The 25,748-nt window shown below is 39.3% G+C and overlaps 1 protein-coding gene across 2 annotated transcripts in view; it reads left to right on the top strand.

Annotated features, from left to right (window-relative positions):
* Positions 1-23,211, top strand: part of COL4A1 (collagen type IV alpha 1 chain) — a 123,438-nt gene extending 100,227 nt beyond the window's left edge. The window contains exons 39-52 of one of the 2 annotated variants that reach the window (XM_061472776.1): positions 13-89; positions 828-926; positions 1,443-1,493; positions 3,367-3,552; positions 5,181-5,314; positions 8,360-8,432; positions 8,897-8,968; positions 10,777-10,905; positions 12,342-12,440; positions 12,585-12,797; positions 14,308-14,485; positions 17,237-17,351; positions 18,272-18,444; positions 20,151-23,211. In XM_061472776.1, coding sequence (XP_061328760.1) covers positions 13-89; positions 828-926; positions 1,443-1,493; positions 3,367-3,552; positions 5,181-5,314; positions 8,360-8,432; positions 8,897-8,968; positions 10,777-10,905; positions 12,342-12,440; positions 12,585-12,797; positions 14,308-14,485; positions 17,237-17,351; positions 18,272-18,444; positions 20,151-20,232 — 1,681 coding nt within the window. In that variant the 3' untranslated portion in view covers positions 20,233-23,211. The remainder of the gene's footprint in view (positions 1-12; positions 90-827; positions 927-1,442; positions 1,494-3,366; positions 3,553-5,180; positions 5,315-8,359; positions 8,433-8,896; positions 8,969-10,776; positions 10,906-12,341; positions 12,441-12,584; positions 12,798-14,307; positions 14,486-17,236; positions 17,352-18,271; positions 18,445-20,150) is intronic. The other variant, XM_061472777.1, reaches the window with a different exon arrangement.
* The last annotated feature ends 2,537 nt before the right edge of the window (positions 23,212-25,748 follow it).

Genomic DNA, 25,748 nt, shown 5'->3' on the forward strand with positions numbered 1-25,748 from the left:
TTCTTTAGGAAGCCCAGGCCGCCATGGAGAAAAGGGTGAAAAAGGACTTCCTGGTTTAGCTGGCATTCCAGGTTTAAAAGGAGAACCAGGTGAAAAAGAAATATAAAACACCAAATGCTACTTAAATTATTGTTCACCTCCGGTTAGTGGCTAAAACAAATACGGTGGCATCCTACACTTGTTTTAGCTCAGCTATTTCCTGCTACATTTGTTCATTTCATAAGCAAAATAAGACAGCACTGTTTCTCAGCTAAATCTGAATCAATGTAGTGTGGGACTAAGACTTCTTTTACACTGTTTATAGAAGACATTTTACCACCTTCCACAGCACTGGTTGTTGCTATAGACATTATTTCTCTTGTTTCTGAGTTAACTTAAAAGCAATAAAGTTGATCCATGGGCCTAAACCTCAGTCACCACACTAACATCATTCAACAGGTGTTAAAGAGGAATAAGTCCATTGCTGTTATGAATATAACAACATTTTTGAACTTGGAGTCTTATGTTTTTAGTTTGCTGGCTGCAGGACACATCATCTCATTGGAAAATGGGCTGTGCCATTCACAAGTCTTTGCTGCAGTTCCTGCACTTTAAACTCACTGAAATTCATTATAATTAGCTATGTCAAAATTGGTAATACTTGAGACCTGTCTCACACTGATTTAATTCAGAAGTAACCTCAAAGAAAAGTTACAGTGAAATCATCATGCAGCTTCTGCTTGGTCTCTGTGGGAGTAAAAGAATAAGTGAAGCTTTTCTTTAGAGGAATAAAAGGTGTAACAGAAAGTCTGATGAAAGTGAAATAAAAATGGGAATTTTTTTTTCAGGTGAACCTGGCCTTCCAGGTCCTGCTGGTTCCATTGGACAGAAGGGTGAGCCAGGTTATGATGGGATTCCAGGTGCTGCTGGTGCAAAGGGTGAACAAGGTACTGCGACTCTCGTATTAAGTTTATGGGCTTCAAAAAAACACTGAGACAGGCTACACAAGAGTAGCTGGTAGAGGGGTGTGCTGGGTTTGAGGTACTTTGAATGGAACCTTAGAAAATAAAGTTAGTATGCTGTCTTGCAAGTTACTATCATCCATCATTGTAAAGGTGATCATTTAGATGAGCAACTGTGTTTAGTCAGTGTAATCTTGTAAGAATTTATTTCACAAAAGCTGGCAATACCTCAAAGAATTGGTATATTTTGAAATTAATTTCAGTCTTCAACTTTGCTGTGAAATAACGGAGCAGGCTTGCCTTTTCTTATGGTAGGGTTTTCAGTCATATGGGACCCATTTTCCTAGATACAATACCAATATATAACAAAGTCTCTGCACTGAAAAACTTTTGCATAAACCATTTATTTAGATTTTATACTTGCTTAATAAATTTTTGTTCATTACATGTTAAATTTAAGTCTGTTCCATCTTCTAAGTTTTTTCTGCTTCTCTATTACAGGTATTCCAGGTAGAGGAGTTCCAGGATTTCCTGGTGCAAAGGGAGATAAAGGTAAAACGTTTTTTTAAACAAGTAACAAACCTCCCTCACAACATAATATAAACATACTTCTGTAATTCAGACATACTTTCTACTTCATTCTTTCACATGCTGTACCTTTTCAGAGTAGGCAGAAACTCTGAGAGGTTTAAATACTTTCTGTTGCAGCGACAGCATCTTGGACATGAGTTAGCTATACCCTAAAATAGGTAATTATTCATAGTGTGGAATTTACTGCAAGCTGTGCTGTGATGAGGTAATATAAATAACTCATGTATTTGTGTGCTGTGCTTTTGACTCCAAGTATTCCTGGTTTTGTACTAATTTTGCAAGAATCAAAGTCTAGTGAGGCACCAGACAGCTAAAGATAATAGTTTCATGGCCAGGATACTGCAGTAATTTTTTTACCTGAGTCTGTTGTGCAGCCCACATGCTATTTTATTAATTGCTAAAACTGTTATTCTGTATAGCTTGGTATAGCATGTCTAAGCTATGCATGGGAGCATGGTGCAGAGGTGCAAAAGGTAGCAGAGACCTGATGGGATCTTCCTGAAAATTATTACTACCTGGACTCTGGACTTACTAGCTATCACAATTTCAAGACCACTTGTGGTCTTTGCAAAGAGTGTCTGCACTACACTGTGACGTGAAAACAGCTGATTGGCTTGAGTTAGTGTTTGCTCAAGGTGTCTGTAATGCACCATGCTCCATTTGATGAAGTAAGTATGTCATAGACACTGGGCTGCAATATCAGAAGAAACTGTTTGAAGAAATATCAAACTGCTACTGATAAAGGAAATTGTGTATGATTAAAGAGTTTTCAATTTTTAAAATCCAGAAAACAAAAAGATTGAACTGGCCCATCTATGAAATAAATGCGACATGGCAGATTTTTAATAACTTACATAGCTTGAAATTCCAATGCCCTACCTCACTCATTCTTCCTATAAATACAAGAAACTTGTGTGGACAATCAGAAGTGGTAAACCAGAATTTTAATTAAATTACCATCTTGGAGCAATTAACAGCCATTAACTACTGAGAAAGCCTGATATTAGAGAACTTACTTAATAAGTAGATTTTCTAATCATGGCTCAGTAAGGCATGAGGAATGCTAGATTATAAGAGCACTTTTCTCACCTTATCCATCTCATTTTGTCAGCACAGCTCATTTAAAAATACCTGGGTTCAGAGTAAATAGATAGCCAGCTGCCATCATTTGTGCTCCAAATGTATTGTACTTGAAGAGATATAAGTCCAGGATTTAAAGTCCCTGTTCTGTTTAGGCAAAAAGACAGGGATATTGTTCTCTATAAATTTAATTTGTCTTATTATTGTACTTATGCCAGCTAATCTATGTTCTTCTTAATCATGGACTGGATTGCAAATTTTAACCATTTGTACAAGCCTTAAAGTAAGTACTATGTGTCTAAATCTAGATGTTGTTAGTAAAAAGAACATTCCATTTTCCTCCAGGAGCAAGTCCTTTTGTGCTTAGTCAAGGAAAACATCCATTACTCAGCTATGACAATAATAATTGTAACGGAGTAAGGGTTTGAGGGCTTTACATTCCTATTGGAAAGACTGATAGAGAGATTCTGAATGTTTATCTACTTTTAGAGTGGTTTAAAATAGCCAGTGATCAGTAAGCTAAGAAAAGGTGTCAGTCAGACTAGTCTTTTCCTTATACTTTATGTCATAATGTGGAAAATAATTTTCCAAAATTTTGCATTTTTATACAAATGTATAAAGGCAAGGTTCAATATTTTCTTAAGGAATAAAGCTTACTGTGAGTGGCTAATAAGGCAGAAGAATTCAGTAATTGTGAACCTTTCTCTAATCATGTTTTATTTGTGGGTTGTTTGTTTTTTTTTTCAAATCTTAGGTGCAAAAGGTGATGTGGGCTTTCCAGGATCCCCAGGAAGTCCGGGGATCCCAGGCCTGAAAGGAGAACCAGGATATGCTGGTCCACCAGGCCCTAAGGGCAACCAAGGTTTTCCTGGACTACCAGGAAGTGCAATTGAGGGCCCTAAAGGAGACAGAGGACCCCAAGGCCAGCCTGGCCTTCCAGGTAATTCTTTTATCTTTGGTGTTACAGTATCACAGTATCACAGTATCCTAGAGATTGGAAGGGACCTCAAAAGATCATCTAGTCCGATCCCCCTGCCAGAGCAGGAGCCCCTAGATAAGGTTACACAAGAATGTGTCCAGGCGGGTTTTGAATGTCTCCAGGGAAGGAGACTCCACAACCTCCCTGGGCAGCCTGTTCCAGTGTTCCGTCACCCTCACTGAGAAGAAGTTTCTTCTCAAGTTTAAGTGGAACCTCTTGTGTTCCAGTTTGTACCCATTACCCCTTGTCCTATCATTGTTTGCCACTGAGTAGAGCCTGGCTCCTTCCTCGTGACACTCCCCCTTTATATATTTATAGACACTAATAAGGTCACCCCTCAGTCTCCTCTTCTCCAAACTATAGAGACCCAGCTCCCTCAGTCTGTCCTCATAAGGGAGATGCTCCACTCCCCTAATCATCTTCGTTGCCCTGCGCTGGACTCTCTCCAGCAGCTCCCTGTCCTTCTTGAACTGAGGGGCCCAGAACTGGACACAATATTCCAGATGCGGTCTCACCAGGGCAGAGTAGAGGGGAAGGAGGACCTCTCTCGACCTACTAACCACCCCCCCCTCAGGATGCCATTGGCCTTCTTGGCCACAAGGGCACAGTGTTGGCTCGTGGTCATCCTGTCGTCCACTAGGACCCCCAGGTCCCTCTCCCCTACACTGCTCTCTAACAGGTCGTTTCCCAACCTATACTGGAACCTGGGGTTGTTCCTGCCCAGATGCAGGACTCTACACTTCACCTTGTTATATTTCATCAAGTTATTCCCTGCCCAACTCTCCAGCCTGTCCAGGTCTCGCTGGATGGCAGCACAGCCTTCTGGCGTGTCAGCCACTCCTCCCAGCTTAGTGTCATCAGCAAACTTGCTGATAGTACACTCAGTTCCCTCATCTAAATCATTGATGAATATATTAAATAATACTGGTCGCAGTACTGACCCTTGAGGCACTGCTGTTAATCAAAGCTCAACTAATTAATTAATAGCATAATAAATAGTGCATATACTTGTTATATCCTCTTCTCACAGGTCAGAGAAAAGCTCCCCTTGATATTGGCATTATGTCCTAGAGCAGGCTGATTTCATGCCCTTAGGCAGTTGGTTTTGTCCAGAAGTCTTTCTTCTAATGCTGAGAAGAGTGCCTCCCATTTCCATGTTTCCTTCTGGGCTTTATTTACTGTTTTAAGGCTTCCATAGCTATATGCTCCTATATCCTGTAGTGTTAATGTGCTTAAAAACAGCCCAGTGTGACCTTATCTTGACAGTGAATGACTCTGTGCTAGAGGATAAGGAGGAGAGTAGAGAAGAGCTGCAGTATGTCTCTACCACATTCATACCTGAAAACATACCATCTGTTTTGCACATACAGAAAACTCTCAAGTATTTTCTGTCAGCCACAGGCTGATAAATGATGGGATGGGGAGTCATGTGGACATCACTGCAACAGATTCTCCTTCTTATTTTCCTGAAATGTTGTCACGATAATTACTTTGATACTGCCCATTTGTAGATTGAGACAGCTTGTCCTTCATCAGGTACTTCTCTGAATGAATTTTGCCGCTAAATAGTCACTTGTTCTGGTTTGTAGGTTTACCAGGTCCAACAGGGCCACCAGGACCCCCAGGTCTGAAAGGGGCCAAAGGAGAGCAGGGGAGCAATGGCTGGCCTGGGACTCCTGGGAGTCCAGGAGTCAAAGGTGATCCAGGTTTCCAGGGACTGCCAGTAAGTTACTTTCAGTACACTCCAGATTTTCTGAAAGCTGGTTCTTGTAATTAATGGATATATTAATCATAGATGTTTCATGTTCAAAATAATGATGCTTTATGCTTAAAGTGCCTTTGGGACTCTCTGCTGAGGATGTGAAGTCAGTTTGAAAACAGTTCAATTCTCTCCTTTTAAAGGCTGCTTACCAATAAGCCCCAGTGAGCTAATGAACTTAATAGAAATTTATAGATAGTGAATGGGAACATACAACACCCAGAATATAATTTACAGTGTATTAACAGTACAGAATGGCTGCAGCACATCCATAAATCCTGAAAATGCATTAGTAGTTAATTTTAAAGGTTGCATATTTCACGATAAATTGCCTTCTGAAAATACCTGAATTGTTTGGTTTTGTTATGAAACCTTTCAAATAAAGTGCACTTTCAGTACTGTCAGTGATGAAATATAGCTGCTGATTTAGAAATACAAACAGGCAATGCTATTAATACATTGTTGGTATATATTATTCATTTTCCCTAGTGTAAACCAGTCCCTTTGGTGTATATTAGGGAAAATAAAGTAGAATAGGACAGTTACCTAGAATAGCTGGTCTTCTATACTCTTTCACTTAGACTGTCTGCTACCTTTTTCCACACTGAAAAATATGGTCTATGTTTTAACTTTTAATTTCCTCTTTCCTACTAAGAAAATAATAAAATTTATAGAAGAAGGAATAAGAAAGTAGGCAGATATGACTCATCAATTCCTGGCGTACAAGGAGAAGGAAGACTCAGGAATAAGGTCCTGATGTGAAAAGCAAAATACTGATAATGGACTTAAAATGTCAGCATTATTTTTGATAATGCAAAGATCTGCTACATCCTTTTCTGCATCCAGGATTCACTTTGCAGAGGCATTAAGGGTTTGATTCAGTGTTCTAACACTAGATCTTGGCTTTATCTTTTTGAGACCATACCATACCAGCTTTAAAGGCAGTAAATTTCAAAATAACGTTCCAGTATATTTCCACTGTTTTAAGAATTTGCAGTGCTTCTGCAGAGAGCCGAGTTTCTATATGCCAGAAAATTCTAAAGTTTTCATGGGTCGTTATTCTAGTCCAAGACTGTTTGTTTCTGAAGAATGTGGAATGCCAAAGGATTTTGATTCTGTGCTTTCAGTCAGAAGAAAATGCTTTACTATCCTTGTGCCACAATGTGTTGGGTTGTTAAGTCAGTGGGAAATGCTCCGGTGAGAGTTATTTCAATATTAAACTTCCTCTGGTGATATATACTATGATGGGTTTCTAATGTCTTCATGCTCCCCAATGTGACAGGCTCCTGCTCTGATTGCAGTTCATTTGCTTGTACTGGTCTCCAGGTACATGGTAACCTATATCACAAAGGAGATTTTGTTACAACATGGGTGACACAGCCTGTCCAAAAATCCAATTAAAAAAAAGTGAACATGGAGATCAGAGCATGAAATACAAATCCCATGGGTTTTCTGTGCATTTTAAAGTTGAAATGAGAAAAGAAACACTTTCATAATTTTCATGAACTGAAACAGTTTTGTTTTGTTGGGAACAGATCCAAAACAAAATGTTGTTTGCCAAGCTATATATAGTGGGGGGGGGGGAAAGTTCAGGAATCTGCATACTGTTGTGGAAAATGTATTTTGTGGAAAGCTTCCAATAAACTTTTCTTATAAATTATTACATTTTATAATTATAACCTAAAAAAAAAGAGGTTATTAAAAAAACTCTTATAGTGAGATTCTCTGACTGATGACTGTCTTCTGAATGAATGTTAGGCCTCCTGTTTTGTGCTAGAGAAGCTCACATGTTATGATACAAAGAGAGGACCATTTCTTTAAACAATCCTGTGTACTACGACTATGTGGCTGAAGGAAACTAGGGAACCTTACTTCATTAATACCTCTCTTCACTGTTCCAACGGTAGCATTTCTTTTGTTTAACTTCAGTAGACTCATTGCTGACATCCATTTTTAAGCAAGTTATCTCTTCTCCCTTTATAGTCAGTGGAAAGAGAAGTTTTTAGGGAGCCATTCTTCTCACCTTAGTATAAGCATCTAACATATATCAAATGAAAAATCACTCCACTGTGTGTCTACCCTTTTGCTCTCCAAATATGATGAGGGGAATCTCCTGCCATCAGTATTATTTTTCACTGAGTACTCAATTCACATCTCCAACCTCTGATCAGTAGGTTACTTAGCAAAGGGATTTTGTGTCTTTCTTCCACCTGTGTTCACATTTTATTAGATAGGGGACTGTCACTGCCATATTGCTTCAGCCAGGGAGAAACTCTAAACTGTACTTACAAGCTTTTTGCAGATGCTCTGCAACAGACAAAGAAGAAAAGGAAATTGACAGTCATTTAAGTTACTATTTACAGTGTCTTTTGAAATACGGGCTTGGTTTTCCTTGAACTGAGGCTATATAGTGAACTTGTTACCATTAATTTCAGGAGAACAGTTTATAATAGTGAAGGCAGAAGGAAGAGTTCACATTGTATTTGAAGTGTTTAAGTCCTTGTATATTTTAGCCCTGTTGAGAAATAAAAATCTTCAGAGGATTTTAAGTTGTTGAGCACATTCAATTTCATCCCGCATGTGAAAGTAGAAGATGTCAAGTCTGATATGATCTAGAGTGACCCCATTCAATTATATGACTAGCCACTGCCTTGTAGGACTGCACTGAAATTAGAGTTTGCTGAGCTTTGTGCTTGCTGATGTTTTTCATGACAATATATACAGTCTATGGTTGAGAACCTTTTTATTAGCTATACTGTTAGTGAGACCTTATTCTGAACTAGTATTTTTGTAAGGCAAAAAATAGTTTAGTAAGAACAAGGTGTCATGCTTTTTCCTAGAAGAGAAGCTTCTTATCCAGTCATGATAGAGAATAATCATTCCTTATAGTTAATGGCTTTTCTCTCATGTTAAACGTGCTTTTTATAGGTTTCTGAAAATATCCAGGCTATTTGAGATTCATATCTTAATAGTGTAGGATAACTATATTTAACTTTTTCTTTTATACAGGGTAGTCCTGGTTTACCAGGTGATATTGGTCAAAAGGGTGATCTGGGACCTCCAGGAGTTCCAGGTGTACCAGGTGAGAAGAACATTAACCATGTTCCTAAAACGTATGGCAAGATGTCACTTTCAATATCCTTCCTCTCTCGGAGAAGATGCTCAAAGTACGTTGACTGTTACGAATTACTGAAACAGGACATTGAAAACTGCATGAGAAAGTATACAAGAACAATGGAGATTTTTCTCAAGGTTTTTTGCCTTTTGTCTGTTGTCTTGCTTTGTTAATTTTAAGTGTATTTAAAGGTATTATTAACTGAAGTAAGGTAAATTTGGTTTCAGTCATCATTTATTTGGTTACTTAGTGCTGTTTGTATCTTGTTCTTGCAAACAAAAATTACTTGTGTAAATAAAGTCATGGCCTTTACATGAGTGGTGCGGTGGTGACCTTTACATGGTCATGGGGTGGTACATGATTATTCTGCACATATCCTTCCAAATCAAGAAGATACTGAATTTTCATGTAAATATTTCCTTTGACTTCAGGTCCAAAAGGATCTCCTGGCTTCCCAGGCCTTAAGGGTGAACGAGGTGATCAAGGTCTCCCTGGATCTAAAGGTATAATATGAATGCTTTTTTTTATCCCAGATGTTGTTAAAATGTAACTAATAATGGTATCTCCTTCCCCCTTATATTCAGTGTCACAAGTTAGAATATTAAACTATATATCATGGTATCAACATCTGAATCACAGAATCATAAAATAGTTTAGGTAGGAAGGGACCTTAAACGTCATCTAGTCCAACCCCCCTGACATCAGCAGAGACACCTTCCACTAGATCAGGTTGCTGAGAACCCTGTCCAACCTGGCCTTGAACAATTCAAGGCCCACAGCTTCTCTGGGCAACCTGTTCCAGTGACACATCACACTCTTTGTAAAAAAAATTCTTAAGTCCAACCTAATTCTACCCTCTTTCTGTTTAAAATCATTGCCCTTTGATCTGTGACTATAGACCCTGGTGGAAAATCTCTCTTCATCTTTCTTTAAGCCCCCTTTATATATTGAAATGCTCCGATAAAGTCTCCCTGGAGCCTTCTCTTCTCCAGGCTGAATAACCCCGGGTCTCTCAGCCTTTCTTCAAAGGGGAAGTGCTCCAGCCCTCTCTAATCATTGTCATGGCTCTCCTCTGGACCTGCTCCAACAGATCGATGTCTTTCTTGTACTGGGGCCCCCAGAGCTGGATGTAGTATTCCAGCAGAATAGAGGGGAAGAATCACCTCCCTCCACCTGCTGGCCATGCTTCTTTTCATGTAGCTCAGAATATGATCAAATTTCTGTGCTGTGACCACATATTGCTGGCTCATAGCCAGTTTTTCATTTATCTGCAAGTTCTTCTCTGCAGGGCTGCTCTCAGTCCATTCATCCCCCAGTCTGTATTGATATTGGGGATTGCCCCTACCCAGGTGCAGGACCTTGCACTTGTCATTGATGAACATCTTGAGGTTCACACTGGCCTACTTCTGAAGCATGTCAAGGTTCTGCTCCATGGCATCCCTTCCTTCTAGCTTATTGACTACACCACTCAGGTTGGTGCCATCTGCAAACGTGCTGAGGGAACTGCAAACAACCTAAGGTCTGGGCAGCTATTTCAGTCCTTGGGAGGTCTGTTTGGATGGAGCTGTCAACATAGATAGGCTGTAGTGCTTCTGTTTGGGTTTTAGCTACAGCCTTGAAGTTGTAGATGCCTTTTTCATTCCACAGGTCACAGTCTTCTTGCAATTCTTAGAAAAATAGTCCACTTTAAAAATGGTAATTCTTTTGAATGATGTCATCCTTCTAATTGTAATTCACTGGAGATCTCAAGCTTCTGGGTAGGCTTGCACAGCCATCAGTTGGCATGACTGTTGGGGCTACTGGGGAGCAAAGCAGGCAGCAGCCCAGGAACTGGCAAAGTGTGCAGCTCTTCTGAGCAAATTGTTGCACAACCTGCCAATGTCACTCCCATCAGATGCCACTCCCTGTTTGCACACCCTGGTCACAGGGCTTCTTGTCAGAGCTACATCTGTGGGCCTGCTCTGTCCTTCCTGGTTGGACATGGGAATGTAGGAGGTAGCAATATGATTTTCTATATGATATGTCACTGGAGGCTTGTCAGTGGCATAGGCCCCGCCTAGGCTGTTTCCCCCATTGCACCTTGAGCCCCATTGTCTTCTACCCTGTCGTGGTAGTCAGTCGCTTTTGGGTTTGGCTCTTTAACAGGTATGACCCTACTCAATGCACGTATGAAGTCTTGGACACACTGATACCTTGTATGTATAGGCTTTGTCTGTTTTCTGACTCTAAATGGCACTACAAGGTAGCATTGTTTTCTCACTTTTTTATTGTACAATACTAAATATGTGATTTCCTCTGTTAACTTTGGCAGGTTTACAAGGCCCACCAGGCCCGCCAGGTGCGTTTCAGCTTGTTAAAGGCGATCCTGGCTTACCTGGCCCTGTAGGACCAGTTGGTCTCAAAGGATTCCCAGGACTTCCAGGTCCCAAAGGACAGCAAGGTGAGAGTCTCGAAGTAGAAACACATTTTAAGTAATGTAAAAATAGACCAGTGGTAGGCTAGACAATAGAAGATTTTTGATATAATATTGCGTAGCTTTTTATAAGCCACTTAAAATAGTGTCAGCAATGAGGAGGAGAGTCCTTCATTTTGGAGCTCATACAAAAGAGTCCCAGGAACAGATGCGTTCCTGGTGATTTTCATATATGCTCTCACTCTGCAGTCAGCCCATCAGTATCTGAGATCAGCAGTAAGCAGAATGACTGGCGACACACTTCTCATCCTTTCTCCAGAATGTATTTGTTAGGGTATCTTCTGTCTTCAGTGTTGAATCCAAACTTAATTACCATGTCTGGGAGAAGACAAGCATAAGGAAAAACACTTTGATCCTGGAATGAAAAGTACTTTCTTCCTGAGGAACCTTGTTTCATATTCCTAGATTGCAATTTTGTAAAGAAAAGGTGAACTGCAAAAATTAGACGCGTTAGAGAAGTGAGTTTAAGAGAATAAATAAGAGAATGGAACAAAGGGTAAGACGAAATACTAGCACAAGGACACATGTCTTTCAGAATGACAGGACATGGTGAGTAGGTGCTCAGAGGTGTTCTTAAGCTAGTAATATTCTGATGGAAATCTTTGTTCTTGATTGTTTATGAGAAAATAATAGGGAATTACAGTGGAATATAATGAATATATTGTTTCTATTTAATATAATAGATAATGGAAGATTGCTTTTGAAGGTGTGGTTACAACTTTGTAACTGCTGTCCATTAAGAAATAGCTAAGAAATAACCTCAGTGATTGAACACAGCATGGGTTTGCTTGTAAGGGATGTGTCACTATTCCCTGTAGTCACTTCAATATGTGAACACAATATTGCTTTTTTTGAGTGATCAGGAAAATGACAGCTGTGCCTAGCTAAAGTGTGTCATGTGTCACAGAAATGTTGCTATGGTGCTGATGGTGTTAACTTCTTTTTCCCAGTCAGAGTTACTGAGTTTATGTAGGACTCAAAGCGTCCCTAGAAATTGATAAAGGGATGACATAATGTATGTCTGAAAACCTGTTTAGGAAGAAGCTAAGAGAATACTGATTTTCCCACTGTTCCTGACCCAGCTTCTTTATGGTTTGTTTCAGTTTGAGTCATATGATAAGCAGAGGAGGAAGAGATTGCTGACCTACCTTCCTTTTCATATTCCAGTAGAATACTAATTGTTTTAGAAGTACACGCTCTTCTTACTTCTCTGTTCTTCTCTATTATAATCAGTTTGCCTGCAGTAACCCACATATGTCCTCTAGGTATTGAAATATATGCACTGAATATGCATGAGTTTAGTTTATGCTGAGGTGTGCCTGTGCTGTACTGAACAAAAAGGCAAAATGTCAGAACTAACAGGAAGTAGTATCTAGTAATAACTATTCCTCGTTTTTCAACAGGGGTGACAGGACCTTCAGGTGTACCCGGACCACCTGGTAGTCCAGGGTTTGATGGTAAACCTGGGCAGAAAGGAGAAGCTGGTCCTTATGGTCCCCCAGGTAAGTCCATGAGTTCAAAGACTTGATTCCTTCATATAAAAATAACATAGGAGACTAGGTGTGAATGTGTCTAATTTACCTTATTTAGTTATATGGGCAGAGTACTGCTGTCTGAGAGGTAAAAGGAGACTCTCTGTATTGTAGGGCCCAGAGGATTCCCTGGTCCACCTGGCCCTGAAGGTTTGCCTGGGGCTATGGGCCCACCAGGTGCACCATCTGTTGCTCACGGCTTCCTTGTTACCAGACACAGTCAAACCACTGAAGAACCAGCGTGTCCATTTGGAACAAGGCTGATTTACCATGGCTACTCCTTGCTTTATGTACAAGGCAATGAGAGAGCCCATGGCCAAGATTTGGGTAAGTAGAAAACAGATTAGAATTTAATTAGAATTAATTACAAACCAAATGTTTCTTTCATTTGTAGAACTGTATTGAACAAACTGTAAAATTACTCTGGGCTAGCTGGTAGTTTATTATGCCTTCTAGGTTGGTACAAATAATGGTTTGGTATATAGTGGAAACAGTGCCAGTTTACCTAAGAAAGTCTTTATCAAAGCCTTTGATGTGGTCATCCATAGTATCTTTGTAGTCAAATTAGAGAGATATGGGCTGGCTAAGTAGATGATAAGGTCAATGGAAAATTTATGGGTCCATCAGGTTCAGAGGGATGTGATCAGATGTACAAAGCCTGAGCGGTGGTTGTTGATTAGTGATTTCTCTCAGGAATTAGTATTGGGCAAATACATCCCAATGATTTTATTAATGACATGGGTGAGTGCACTCTCAGCAAGTTTGTAATGTGTAATGCCAGACTGGGAGGAACAGTTGATTCCCTAGTGGACACAGCTGCCATTCAGAAGATCTGGCCAAGCTGGAGAAAAGGGCTGAGAACCTCACAGAGTTCAGTAAAGGCAGATGCAAAGGGGTACACCTAGAACAAAATAACCTTGTGCAACAGAATAGGCTGGGGAATGACTATGCTTCCAGTAGCAGCAGTACAGACTGCTGCTAGAAAGCTGCTTTGCAGAAAAGGACTTGGGAGTCGTGGTAACCAGCACTGAGCGTGAGTTATCCATGTGCCTTTGCAACAACAGCTACCTATTCCCCCTTGCCCAACTTACTGGCTTCTATTGGCAAGAGTGCAATCAGCAGATGGAGGGAAATGATTTTTCCCCTCTGTTTGGCAGTTGTAAGACTGCATCTGGTATATATCTGTGCCCAGACTTGGGCTTCCCAGAACAAATATATTATTGTCACACCACAGTAAATATAAAAGCTAGCTACTAAGGTGGCTAGTGGGTCTGGGCAGTGTGATGAGACTGTAAGGGTTTGCTCAGCCTTAACAGAAATGTAGGGAGAGGCTGTTATTGCTGTCTAGAGCTGTCTACAGGGAGGGCAGAGAAATGGAATCAACTCAAAGCGGCTAACCAACAGAAGAAGCAAGGGACACAAGTATGAGGTGTATTTCAGTGAAACATCGAAAAAAGCTTTTTTTACCTTGCTGATGCTCAAACACTGGAATGGAACCCCAGAGAGGTTGTTGAACCTCTGTATTTGGAGATACTCAGAACTCAAACTGGCTATGGACCCAAGCACCTTTTCTAACTGTCAGGGGCTTGGGATAGGTGATTTGTAGAGGTCTGTTCCAACCTAAGTTACTCCATAATTCTACAGGCAAGACTGGGCTACTCCTTGCCTTGCCCTGTTCCTTCCTTAGGGAGTAAGAGAAGTCACTTCCTCCAAGAGAACTGGGCCCTTCAGAACAAGTGAAATCTGCTTTTTACCTGCTCCTGGAAATCTTTGCTTGGCAGTTGGCAATGGTTCAGCAAAAATGGGTTAACAAGGAACCTTTCACTTGACTTTTCAGGCACGGCGGGAAGCTGTCTTCGTAAATTTAGTACCATGCCTTTCTTATTCTGCAATATCAACAACGTATGTAACTTTGCATCAAGGAATGACTATTCCTACTGGCTGTCCACTCCTGAACCCATGCCAATGAGTATGGCTCCTATCACTGGTGATAGTATCAGACCATTCATCAGCAGGTACAGTTTCAGTTCTGCTGTGGTTGTAAAATGAAGAAGCCTGTGAAAAGTGCATATGGTACATTATTTTTCTGGGAAAGGCTTTTAATCTGTACATTTTTATTTCCTGCCTTTAAATTTAGAGTTGCTTTGATGAAGTGTTTCAAACTCTGCATTTTTTTCAGTTTAGACTTTGATCAAAAATAAATCCATTTGGAGGGAAACCCAAACAAATAAAGTAGTTTATTTTGAGTCTAATGCAAATGAAAAGATTTACTTTGAAATGTTGTTTGTAAAAGTTATGATGTACTTTGAATGAGAAAAAGTTTTGAATTTATTCACAATTCTTGTCCAAAACACTTGTTTTTTGATTAGCCATAGCTAGAAGCTTTTCAGGGCTCAGTTTTCTTTTGTTTGAAGATGGTAGCGTTTTTATCATTCATTAGGCTGCCAGACTTCTTCCATTGTTTTGGCAACACTGCTTGAATACAACGATTGTTATGTGAATTAAAGGAAACAGTTGCAAAATCAATCATCTATTTTTTTTAATAATTCAGATTCATAGCTAGCATAAAGTGTGGTACGTAACTGTTCTGCATCAATCCAGCATGTCAAACTTTTGGTCCGTTTTAAATTTCAAGACCTCTAGCAAAAAATATCCTGGCATAATATTCCCAGTGCTGAAGGCAGAGGTGTGAGAAGAGCGTGGTAAACTGTACCACTGTCATTAGATAAGAATCTGACAAGGAATATCCAATCTATAGCTCAATTGATAATTGTTAGATATAGGCATTACTTTGATTCCTATCATTGCTTCTAATCTGTATCAGCTCTTGCTGATCCCTCTTTCTGCCACGTAAAGTGAATGGGAGTGGAGATTGCTGTTAGTGTTTTCTCGGGTCTGTATAAACCACTCAAGAGAAAAGACAATTCAAGTTATCAGTGGGTTGTAGTCTTGACATCTTGGTATGTTCAAAAACATATTTGTCTCTACTGCAAAACATTTGATATTTATTTTGCTTAATAGAATCCATCTTGTGTCTTGTACTCTGTGCTCTATTTTTGGCTTAGTGCTGTAGAAATTGGTGTGCCTTGGAAATGAGTGAGCAGATTGAGGGCAAGATGATCTCAAGACAGGCTGTAGTTTTTGTTGGTCATATTTTTTTGGTTGTTCATTGGATGTGAAAGGAAGGGGCTTGACTTGCAGCAAAATTCAAATGGACAACCTCTGAAATTCATGTTGCTTTTATGCATTCCCTATCAAGCACCCAAAGTAGCCTTTAACAATCACTTATGAAACTCTTTCTCAAGGAGGTACCCACCAACATTTTGCCTTATCTTATGCAGATAGAGTAGCTTTTGCGCCATAAAAAAGTATATGTGTGTGTTTGTGTGTGTATATATACACACGCATGTGTATCTGTGCATGTGTGTGTATATGGGGTTTTCATCTTTTAGCCATAATAGAGAGTGAGATAATTGTAATACACATTTTTTAAACCACCAAGGAATCTGAGAAGGATATTCTTTCCATTTATTTTATTAGTTGAGGCTTTTAAACCAGTAGCTTTCCCTGTCCAAAAGTTGGAAAGGTGTAGAAGTGTCACTTGCAGCCTTGGGTCATGGGACTTCTTTTCATGTAAGGCCTTCCACTGAAATACCAGAAATCTCTTGAAGCAAAGCAGAGCTCTGGGAACAGGAGCATCTTTACATTCTTCTTTTAACTTACTCTTTCATCCATGTGTTTCTTAAAATAACTCTCTCGCTTCTGCACTGAAGGTGAAGGCAGTAGGTATGAAAGCAGTCTTCACAAATCAGAAATAGAAGGCTTTAATTCTCAATTCCTTTGCTTCTGTGCATTTTCCAGTATCCAACTTAATCCATTTTGCACTTGATTCTTTCCACTGCTCTGATAAATGGAATCAGACTGTTTAGTTCTGTTTTGAATCATTTTCATCATTGCTAACTGCGGTAGCCAGTTTAGGCATTGTAAAAAAAGAAAATGGATTATATCTACCAGATTCTTTATTACCAGCTCCCATATTAAATTTCCAGCTCAGCTCATATTTGTTATGCTTCTCCTGTGAAGGCATGATTGGTCATTGGATTATTCAGTAACATAGCAGTTCTGAGACGCATTGAATTTGTCTGAAGTGAAAGAACTGGTGCTGCACAGCTTTCTGGAGAGTTGCTTTCAAGTTCATTGTTCAAGTTACTTTGCTAAAAATCTCTTACTGGAGATAAATACCATAACTGTAAATAAAAGCCACTTTCAAGGAAAATGCATTGGGAAGAGTCTGCATTAGATTAGATTAGCCTTGTAAGACATTTACCAGAGATGTTGCTTTCTTTCTGGAAGTCACTCAGAGCTATGTTTTAGGATGGTGAATTGCTATGACTTCACTCTGATCACAGTAGGCAGCTTTTAATTGATACTTGCTGAGTTATAATGATTGCCTCTCATATTCATGACATTGAGCACTTTTAGAAACTGCAGTACAAATGGGACTGGAAAAAGACAAATATATTTAAATATTCAGATAAGAGGTCTCTTGTTCTTTGCTCATAGGAAGGCTAACAGGAATAAGACTTAAGCTGTCCCCAAATAGAAAAAACGGTTGTTTTTCTAAATGAAACATTTTAGTTTTATTTTTTTTCTGAAAGTGACAAGATTTTCTAATTCAAGATTTCTTGAAGAAAGTAAATTCTAAAAAGCATAAGTAATACTAATCCTCAAGTGCATGTAGCTCATTCATGTCTTGGTCTTTCTAGATGTTCTGTGTGTGAAGCTCCTGCTATGGTAATAGCCGTTCACAGTCAAACAATTCAAATACCACCGTGTCCTGAAGGCTGGAGTTCACTTTGGATTGGTTACTCTTTTGTCATGGTGAGTGCACTGGGGCATACTCTGGGCTGAAGAAAAGCATTTGTTTCAGCATTTTATCTACACTCCTGCTCTGAGAAAGTTAGTATCTGACTGTGCTTTAGGAGGGCATTAGACCTCTATCCTTTCTGGTGTCATTAAAAAGATTCTGGCTAATTACTAAATGAGAATGATACAGTGGCAATTAGTTGTTCACTTCTGGGGAGATGCACACAGCTTGCTGGCTTGTTTGCAGCTCCAGGACAGAATCCAAGTGCTGAATAAATGAAGAGATAAGAACAATTTTCCATTGTCTTTTTACATCTATGTTGCACTAGCTTCCTAGAGTGGTAGCATGTCACTGCTTGTCCTCTTCCCATTTTTTTGATGAATAAGCCTTCAGTTTTCAAATGGCATTTTTGACCTTTTATCCAGTTTCTTTACCTTTATCTATACTACTAAAATAAATAGGGATAAAGAGTGGCCTGGAAGAGCTGCTCTGTTAGTCCTCCACAGTGGTTTGTTAGCATGCATGACAACAATGTCATGCTCACACCTGTATCAACAGGCACTCTCCCAGGCAAAGTCTGGCCATGGTCTGAGAAATAGCATGGATTCAGAGCTCTTAGCAGTTGGCAGTAGGAGAGAGGCCACTGTGATGTGGGACAGGAACTGGGTTAAGCTATTCAAATATAAACAGTACCAGTCTGTATGCATTTTGGGCAGAAAGCTGTCCTTGGCCTGTTGCTAGCAGAGGTAGCTTGGGTCCTACTGACAGTCTTGTAGGATTTCTGTGCCTACAGGTGCCCTGAAGTTGATTTTGCTGGTGTGTTGTACTGTCATTAAGTGAAAGAACCTAGTGCTGCCTCTGGTTCCTTCAGCTCTACCTTCTTGCTCCTCCTTAAGCTAGTAGTTCTCTGACTGATGCTTTTGCATTTTTCTAGCACACCAGTGCTGGTGCAGAGGGTTCTGGCCAGGCCCTGGCGTCTCCTGGTTCCTGCCTAGAGGAGTTTCGCAGCGCTCCCTTCATTGAATGCCATGGCCGGGGCACCTGCAATTATTATGCAAATGCTTACAGCTTCTGGCTTGCCACTATAGAAAGGAATGAGATGTTCAAGTAAGTTCATGATTTATTTATCAGTATTTGAGATTCAGTCAAGCCATGTCCGTGAATAAGAGAAGTATCGTTTGAATGATATACATGGTTCAAGTATGGGTTGCGCCCCAACCTCGTTAATATATGCAGTTAATGATTTTCGTAACAAAAAGAGATTGTAATAGCTTTTGAGAAAATTAATGAATGTATCTTCCTTTAGTGTCATTTGTATCTGGCATTTTGCTTTTCAGAATAATCTAACAGTGTTTGCATTTCCACTATGTTGGATTGTATTCACGGAGCTGTAACTGAGATAGGCTGACATACTGGTCGAAATTAAGTTAGAATACCGCCTGATGAATGTTAACACGTAATAAAACCACTTGAAATTTGCACAAGTGTTGAACTAAGTGAGCTGCACAATTATTTACTTTTCCCTAATATTGGAGGAAGTATGTCTGAGTAAAATGCAGCTGAAGGCAGAGGCCTTAGGTATTTCTTCGGTCCTGCTGAGGTTCTGATTTCAGGAATTAAGTGGTAGTAGGCTTTGTTCTGGTCTCCCACGCATAAGTATTTTTCAACACAGTCTAATTTGTACCATATGAGTTTTACTATTATATTAGCATATAGACCAGTTCCCAGGTCTGCACAGCTTACCAGATGGGCAGACATTCCTCTGGAATGCTGGCAAGCACCCTCTTCTGCAGCAGTCCAGGCTGTTGCTCCTGGTACCCTTCATCTGGTATCCTTCATCTCTTCATGTCTCCTAGATCTGTGAATGCCTCTCAGCCTGTCTCATTCAAAATGAATCAGGTTGCTTAGCCAGTTTTGACTATGTGTCTATGAGATAGGTGTCAACTAAGTGAGTAGAAAAATTGAGCACTGGGAGTGATTATCACTGGGGCTGTGATAACCTCATCAACCAGAAAAGCTACTGAAAGAGCCCATTTGCCCATTTGCTTACACTGGGGTAAGCACTGGCTCCCTAGAAAAGAAGAAAGCTGGTCAGAGAAAAATTCAGAGGAGTCAGCGCTGTATTCATTGAGTCCTACCCAGAGACCTGTCAACTTCATACCCTTTTCTGGAGACAAACTGTATTTCAAATTAATAAAATGATTCCAGGTCAGGGGGCCTGTCATACCATCATGATTCACAAATACTCATCATTTTCCTATAAACTTATCATCTTTTTTGAAGAAAAGTGTTAAATGTAAGCACACTCGTGCCTGAAAATGCTTAATTTCCAGTTGCTAGGAGTACCTCTTTATGATAGGTTAGAAAGTAAAATATTTTGATTTGTCTTTTCTGTAGTATATCACTTAATTTGTCTTTTGGCTTTTCACTTTTATGTAGTCACAAGACTTAGCAGAAACTCATGAAGAGTCAAATGTCTTCAGTTTCTTTGCCTATTTCTTTTCTGCTACCTAAATTCCAGCATGTTCTTAAATTGCTGATTAAACAGGTAGCGTCTTTTGGTTAGGCAAATGTTCAGCCTTGTTACAGAATTGAATTCTAAACTGGAAGTGGACAATGTTTGGAACTAATCTTGTGACAGTTTGTGACCAAAAGTGAATATACATTGGAGAACTTAGGGACATCTTTATTCAGCACACCTTAAAGAGGCATTTGGCTCCATGCAAAGTCTGTGTTGTCAGTTCTAAACTTGAAGACTGACTGTTGATACCAGCAATTGCTAATGGGTCTTCTCATTTCTTTTTTTTTAATAGGAAACCAACTCCCTCAACTTTGAAAGCAGGGGATCTGCGCTCAAATGTTAGCCGTTGTCAAGTCTGTATGAGAAAAACATAATGACTTTTGAATTTCAACTAATTTCACACAATATGGTGCTATTCGTTTAACAGCAATGAAGCCTAGACATATATCATATGTACCTCATTGTTGTCCAATATGAAAACAGTAAAGTGCCTTTTTAGGAACTTGCATAACTAACACACACTGCTTTACTGGCCCTGTCCTTGCTGAAGAAGAAAAGAGACAACAAAGATAAGCTTCAAACGTTGACATGCCAAATGGCACTTTTGATCAAAATATATGTATTTTTTATATAAATGCAATGCACTGATAGAATAAAAAGTCAGCATTTATCCAGAAAAAATGCAAAGGTGCTAGGAGGTATGCAGTTCTGCCTTATACTGTTTGACCCCCCTTTCTCATTTTTGTATTATATATTTAGATTCATTTTTCTTCCCCAGATAAGTTTGTTGTTACCATTATCTAAGTGTCTCAAAATCCCAGACTCTTGGGTATGTACTTATTGTTCCTGTACAAAGCAATACTAATGTAAAAAAGAGTTTTGGGATTACAGGCTGTGGTTAAGCAACATGTAACCATCTTTTCACAACATAGAGTGCCATCCTGCAAACCTTTGCTTCTGTTTGTAGTCTTTAGTGCTGTTGGTTTTAACGGGACTACAGCTGGAAGAGATTGCCAATTGGTTTCCCAAATAGGCAAGTAAGTGTTTCTGCCATGTTGGTACTATGCAGCTTCTTCATGCAGTAGAACAAACTTTCCTGTGGAATAAAGAATGATCCAGCAACGGTCAAAAAAAAAAAAAAAATTTTAGTAATTTATATAGATATTGACCATTAGGTAAATCAAGCTCTGAGTTTATCATTTCAAAAAGAAGCTTGCCAAAGATTTCTTCTTTTCAGTGTCATAAATTAGGTGTTTAATGCCAAAATATGATGTGAAGTGTTCATTTTACAATAGGCCATTTCAATGCTGAAGTTGCAGAGGCTGAACCCAGGTTAACAGCTATTTTTGTTTATTCTAGTAAATCCTGCTTTAAGCTTATAGTCTTTATTCTGTATTTAATATTTTTCAGGGTTTTAAACACTACTCACACACTGAATGACTTGATTTTGAAAAGCATAAGGCCTTAATTTTGTTAATATTGTGCCAAAAAAAAAATCTTCAAAGTGGCCTCAGAAATATTTCTAAAGAATTTCTATGCAATTATATCATTGCTTGAGCACATCTGTGTCCAAAAGTGTTTTATAGCCTATTACCATGCAAATACCAAAGGATTCTTTACAAATGCCAAGGCCTTTGTGTAAATTCTTATATGTGTATTTCTTAAGAATTCAAGTTTGTAATAAAACTATTTCTGTAAAAAAAAAAAAAGCAGAGGAAAAGAAAAAGTTTTTACTAATTTGTTATTAGCATTCATTTACAGCAATGAATTAATTTTTAATAAGCCACCAATAAATGCACAAGCTTGATGCAATCCTAGATTATTTTTGTTTTGCACATCTCTCAGATGTACAAAGCATCTTCCAAAGGGGAAAACAGGACACTGTATCAACACCTCTATTGCTGTCTCTGAGAACTGGTACTAATAGACAAAACAGGGGTTATGTGTCTGTTACTGAAATGTGCTTGATGTGAACATGTTACAGAAATCTGCTAACCTCATCCTAGCTCATGGGAAGCAATCAAGTTACATGCATTTTTCACTCTTTCCTGGAATTTTCATGTACAAAGCAGAATTGAATTATACAGGAGAAAAGTTGAAGTATCTCATATAGTTCTGCTTGTTAAGTGGGCAAGGTGAATCTTGGCTCTGGTTGGTTGGAGAGGAAATGGTCCGTGGTATGTTTTTCCTTGGCAAAAGCACAGAAATTGTTAATGTTTCATGTTGTTTTCCAAAAATTGTGAAGAGGCTGCTGCTGCTGTTCTGAGCTCACTTGCACTTAAAATCCTTGAGGATTGTCTGGCCAAATGGCTGAGGAAGGCCTCCGTATAGAAATTGGCCACCTCCTTTGGCACTGATTCTTAACTCTCATGGAAGCTTTGACAGATGATCATTTTATTTATAAATGACCAGTCCTCACAAAAGTCCCTTACCATAGTACAAAGTACCAGAGTCTGGTTGTGTCTAATCAGCCTGAAGCAGGGTTTTCCAAAGTGCCACTTGTTATTCAGAAGAAGAGGAGAACACTGTGCTAAGGGCAATTCATTGTGGACTCTAGGAAGAATTAAGCATTCAGCCTGCTCTAACTCAGAGGATCCAGGCTGCTGCTCAGGCTTTTTAATTGCACTCTACAGCTTGTCTCCTGGTCAGCTAGGGATTTAATTTTCTTAATTTGAATTGTTTCAGAACTGCAAGACAGTTGAATTTATAAAGTCCTTCATGTATGTCTAAATGAAACCTGTGCATAAGAATACAATTCATTTTGCTAGTGAAGGGACTGCTCCCTGCAGCTGATCATGTATTAATCTGTGTTTTCTCAACTAGAAGCCTTTTGGAAACCAGGTAATTTGAAAATGTTCAAAACCTGTTTGAACTATAGTTTGATGTCTTACTTCTATAGTAATAATTATTTATTCCATGACCTCCAGCTCATAAAAACACCTAAACCATTGTCATGCTAAAGATGCTATTTCTACTTAAGTCAGTGAGTAAACGTTTCAGTGGTTATCGATCAGATCTCTTAAAAATATTGTGAACGCTGGAGTCTGGTGCCCTGGGTGAGGAAGAGCCCATGTACTAATGTGGAAAAGAAGTGTGAAACACTTTTCTTGCTTTCACAAATCTGTAACTACCCCATATTCCATTATTTATGGCCAGCATTGTGGCTACATACCATTCATTGTGTGAACAGGCAACAGCAATCACATCATTTGTTAAAATTGCCTTGCATAAGATCAGATTTCAGGAGAAAGCTTTCCTAAAGAAGTACATCTTGTTTGGTAGGCCTGACTGTTTTTGATTGCAGTACTTGAAGAATAACTTTCATGACCCAAATAAATGCATTTCTAAACCAGGAGGTGGTGCCCTTGCTCTCTTTATGGTAAAGTTGGAACTAACAACTACACTAACAAATACCTTGTTCCTAATCCACTAAAATGTCAAGCAGCCTGAGAGTTCTCTGTTTTCCCAAGTCTCTGTCTCTTTTCTGACATGTTCCTTCTGAAATAGGAATGGAGCAGTTTTCAGCTCAAAAAGAAAAAGAAAACCACAACCTCCAAAACCCCTATACATAAACAAACTAAAAATAGAATATGATGGAATAATTCAATATATATTTTGACACAAATGATCTCTTAGCCTGTGTGTATCTTTTCTGATAGATGTATATTCAGTTTATAATTATATCTTTTATCCTTTCCATAGTGGTAACTTCCTTGAGGAAACACTTCTTTCTGCGAAATGGTACTTCTGAGAACAATATCCCCCGATTAGGCTCTCAGAAAAGTGGTTGTATTAAAGCCATACCTTTATATGTCTAAAATCATAAAGCTGAATGACTTCCTCAGAATTCCTTTCCTACTTTTCTCATATTTTACAAATCCTGGGTAATCTGCAATAACTACACAAGGCAGAACATCAAGAAGTAAAACAGGGGCAGGCACGTGGGTCCCAGAAAGCCCACTTAAACCCAGCAAATAGAAAATCATAGAATCATAAAACCATTGAATGGTTTGGGTTGGAAGGGACTTAAAGACCATCTAGCTCCAATTACCACTGACAGGGAGACCTTCCAGTAGGCCAGGTTGAATGGGATGGGGCAGCCACAGCTTCTCTGGACAACCTGCTCCAGTGTCTCACCACCTTCACAGGGAAGAATTTATTCCTAATATCTAATCTATCTTCTTACAACTGTCACAAAGAAAGGCCACTGGCAATTTGAAATCACAGGTGTCTTGGTACCTGCCTGGATTTCTGTCCCTTGCCCTGATATCAGGGACTGGCCATGACTGCACTTCCACCTTCAGAAGGAGTCCAGCAGCCTTCTGCCTGAGGCTGCCACAGAGATTCCTCTTTGCTGTTCATGGCAGCACGTTTCTACCTCTTCATACAGAAATAGTCTTTCTTACAAACCTCACGTTCTGAATTAGAGAATGAGACTAGTGTGGATCCCTATATGCATACATCAGGCTCAATGCCAAGACCAATGATGGTCTGGAATATAGTTAGTTATTATTAGGAAAAGAGCTCTCCAGTGGCCACATGGAAACATTCAGCCTCTCTGTTTTCCGGCTGAGGTAAAACTAGAGAGAAGGAATTCATTCCACCCATCCATTAATTACAGTATAGTTTATTTAGTAAGATCTTGGTATTAATTGTGTTTGTAATATTGGGGGAGGTCTGTACAGAATAATTATAAATAAAATAATATGCAAACTTGTAGCACTAACAGCTGAGCAAGAAGCACCACATGTTCTTTGTGAAAGATGTACTAACATTCAGAACAACCTCAAAAATTATTTAGAATCATAGAATGCTTCTATGATAATAGAATTTCCTGAAAGTATAATTTTTTAAACCATTCTCGTCCTTCAGAGTGTCAGAAGAAAGTCCTTCAAAAAGATGCTAGGAGAGGGTGTGTGTGGTTTTGGTTATTTCTCTCTAGCAAACAGCATGCTTGTTGTGTTGCTTGAGGTGTTAATACCTGTGGGAGGATAAATCAGTATGACTTCTCATGAACCCAGAAAAGTTTCCTATGGTAAAAGGTATTTCACCCAGCCAGGCTTCCTGACACCACCTTCTGTCTTCAGCTCCCACTGAAGAGGATGTTACTCTGAGCTGAATATTCCTACTTATATTTCAGTGTTGATTTTAAAGATATATTCCTTTCCAGCTTCTCACTATCTTCAAGTAAGACAGAGCATTACTTTTCTGTAAACAATCAAAAGATGTACAAATGCCTGAATCTTTTAGTTTTACATACATTAGAGAGCTGCCTTTATTTTCCTCTGGCTATATGCAGTCAACTATATTTATTATAATTGGCATGCAGAGGACAGAAGACTTGACAGAGTGAAAGCTATAGATGGAACATGATCATTTGACGCTCTGTCAGCTCCTGTCTTGCCTTAAGAAAACATGTTACATTTAATGCAGAATTGTGGCAGGGTTCATTTGTCATCTCAGCTCTATGAAGTATGATTTACTCTGTAGTAAATAAACATGTAAAATGGCCTGGGCAGTGGAGAAAGTCCTTGTAAAACAGTTTAAAGAGCATTGATCGATCTTTCTTATGCTTAGTGCGCAGCTATTAGACCAGTGTTACTCACTGTATGCTTCCGCTGTACCTCTCAGGCTTGCACCATAGTGGTCATTTCTCACTCTCAATTCCTGGAAGAGGTGCAAAGTGGAGAGTGCTAGCACATGCCAGGTGCTATCTTCTGCTATCAAAGCTTTTGTTATCTTTGTGGGCTAGTAGCTGGCAGTGGAAGATGTTGCCCTCTTCCTGTTCCCTCTAAATAATTATATCATTTTTTCCTGCCTAATTTTGGACATGAAACTGTTTGAGACGTGGCAGCAAAATTATAGGGACTTGAAATGCAATCACAGGAAT

The sequence above is a fragment of the Pezoporus flaviventris genome, unplaced genomic scaffold (genome assembly GCF_033815535.1).
Source record: "Pezoporus flaviventris isolate CSIRO_AGI_PZ_B2104156 unplaced genomic scaffold, CSIRO_AGI_Pfla_v1 ptg000072l, whole genome shotgun sequence".
Taxonomy (NCBI): domain Eukaryota; kingdom Metazoa; phylum Chordata; class Aves; order Psittaciformes; family Psittacidae; genus Pezoporus; species Pezoporus flaviventris.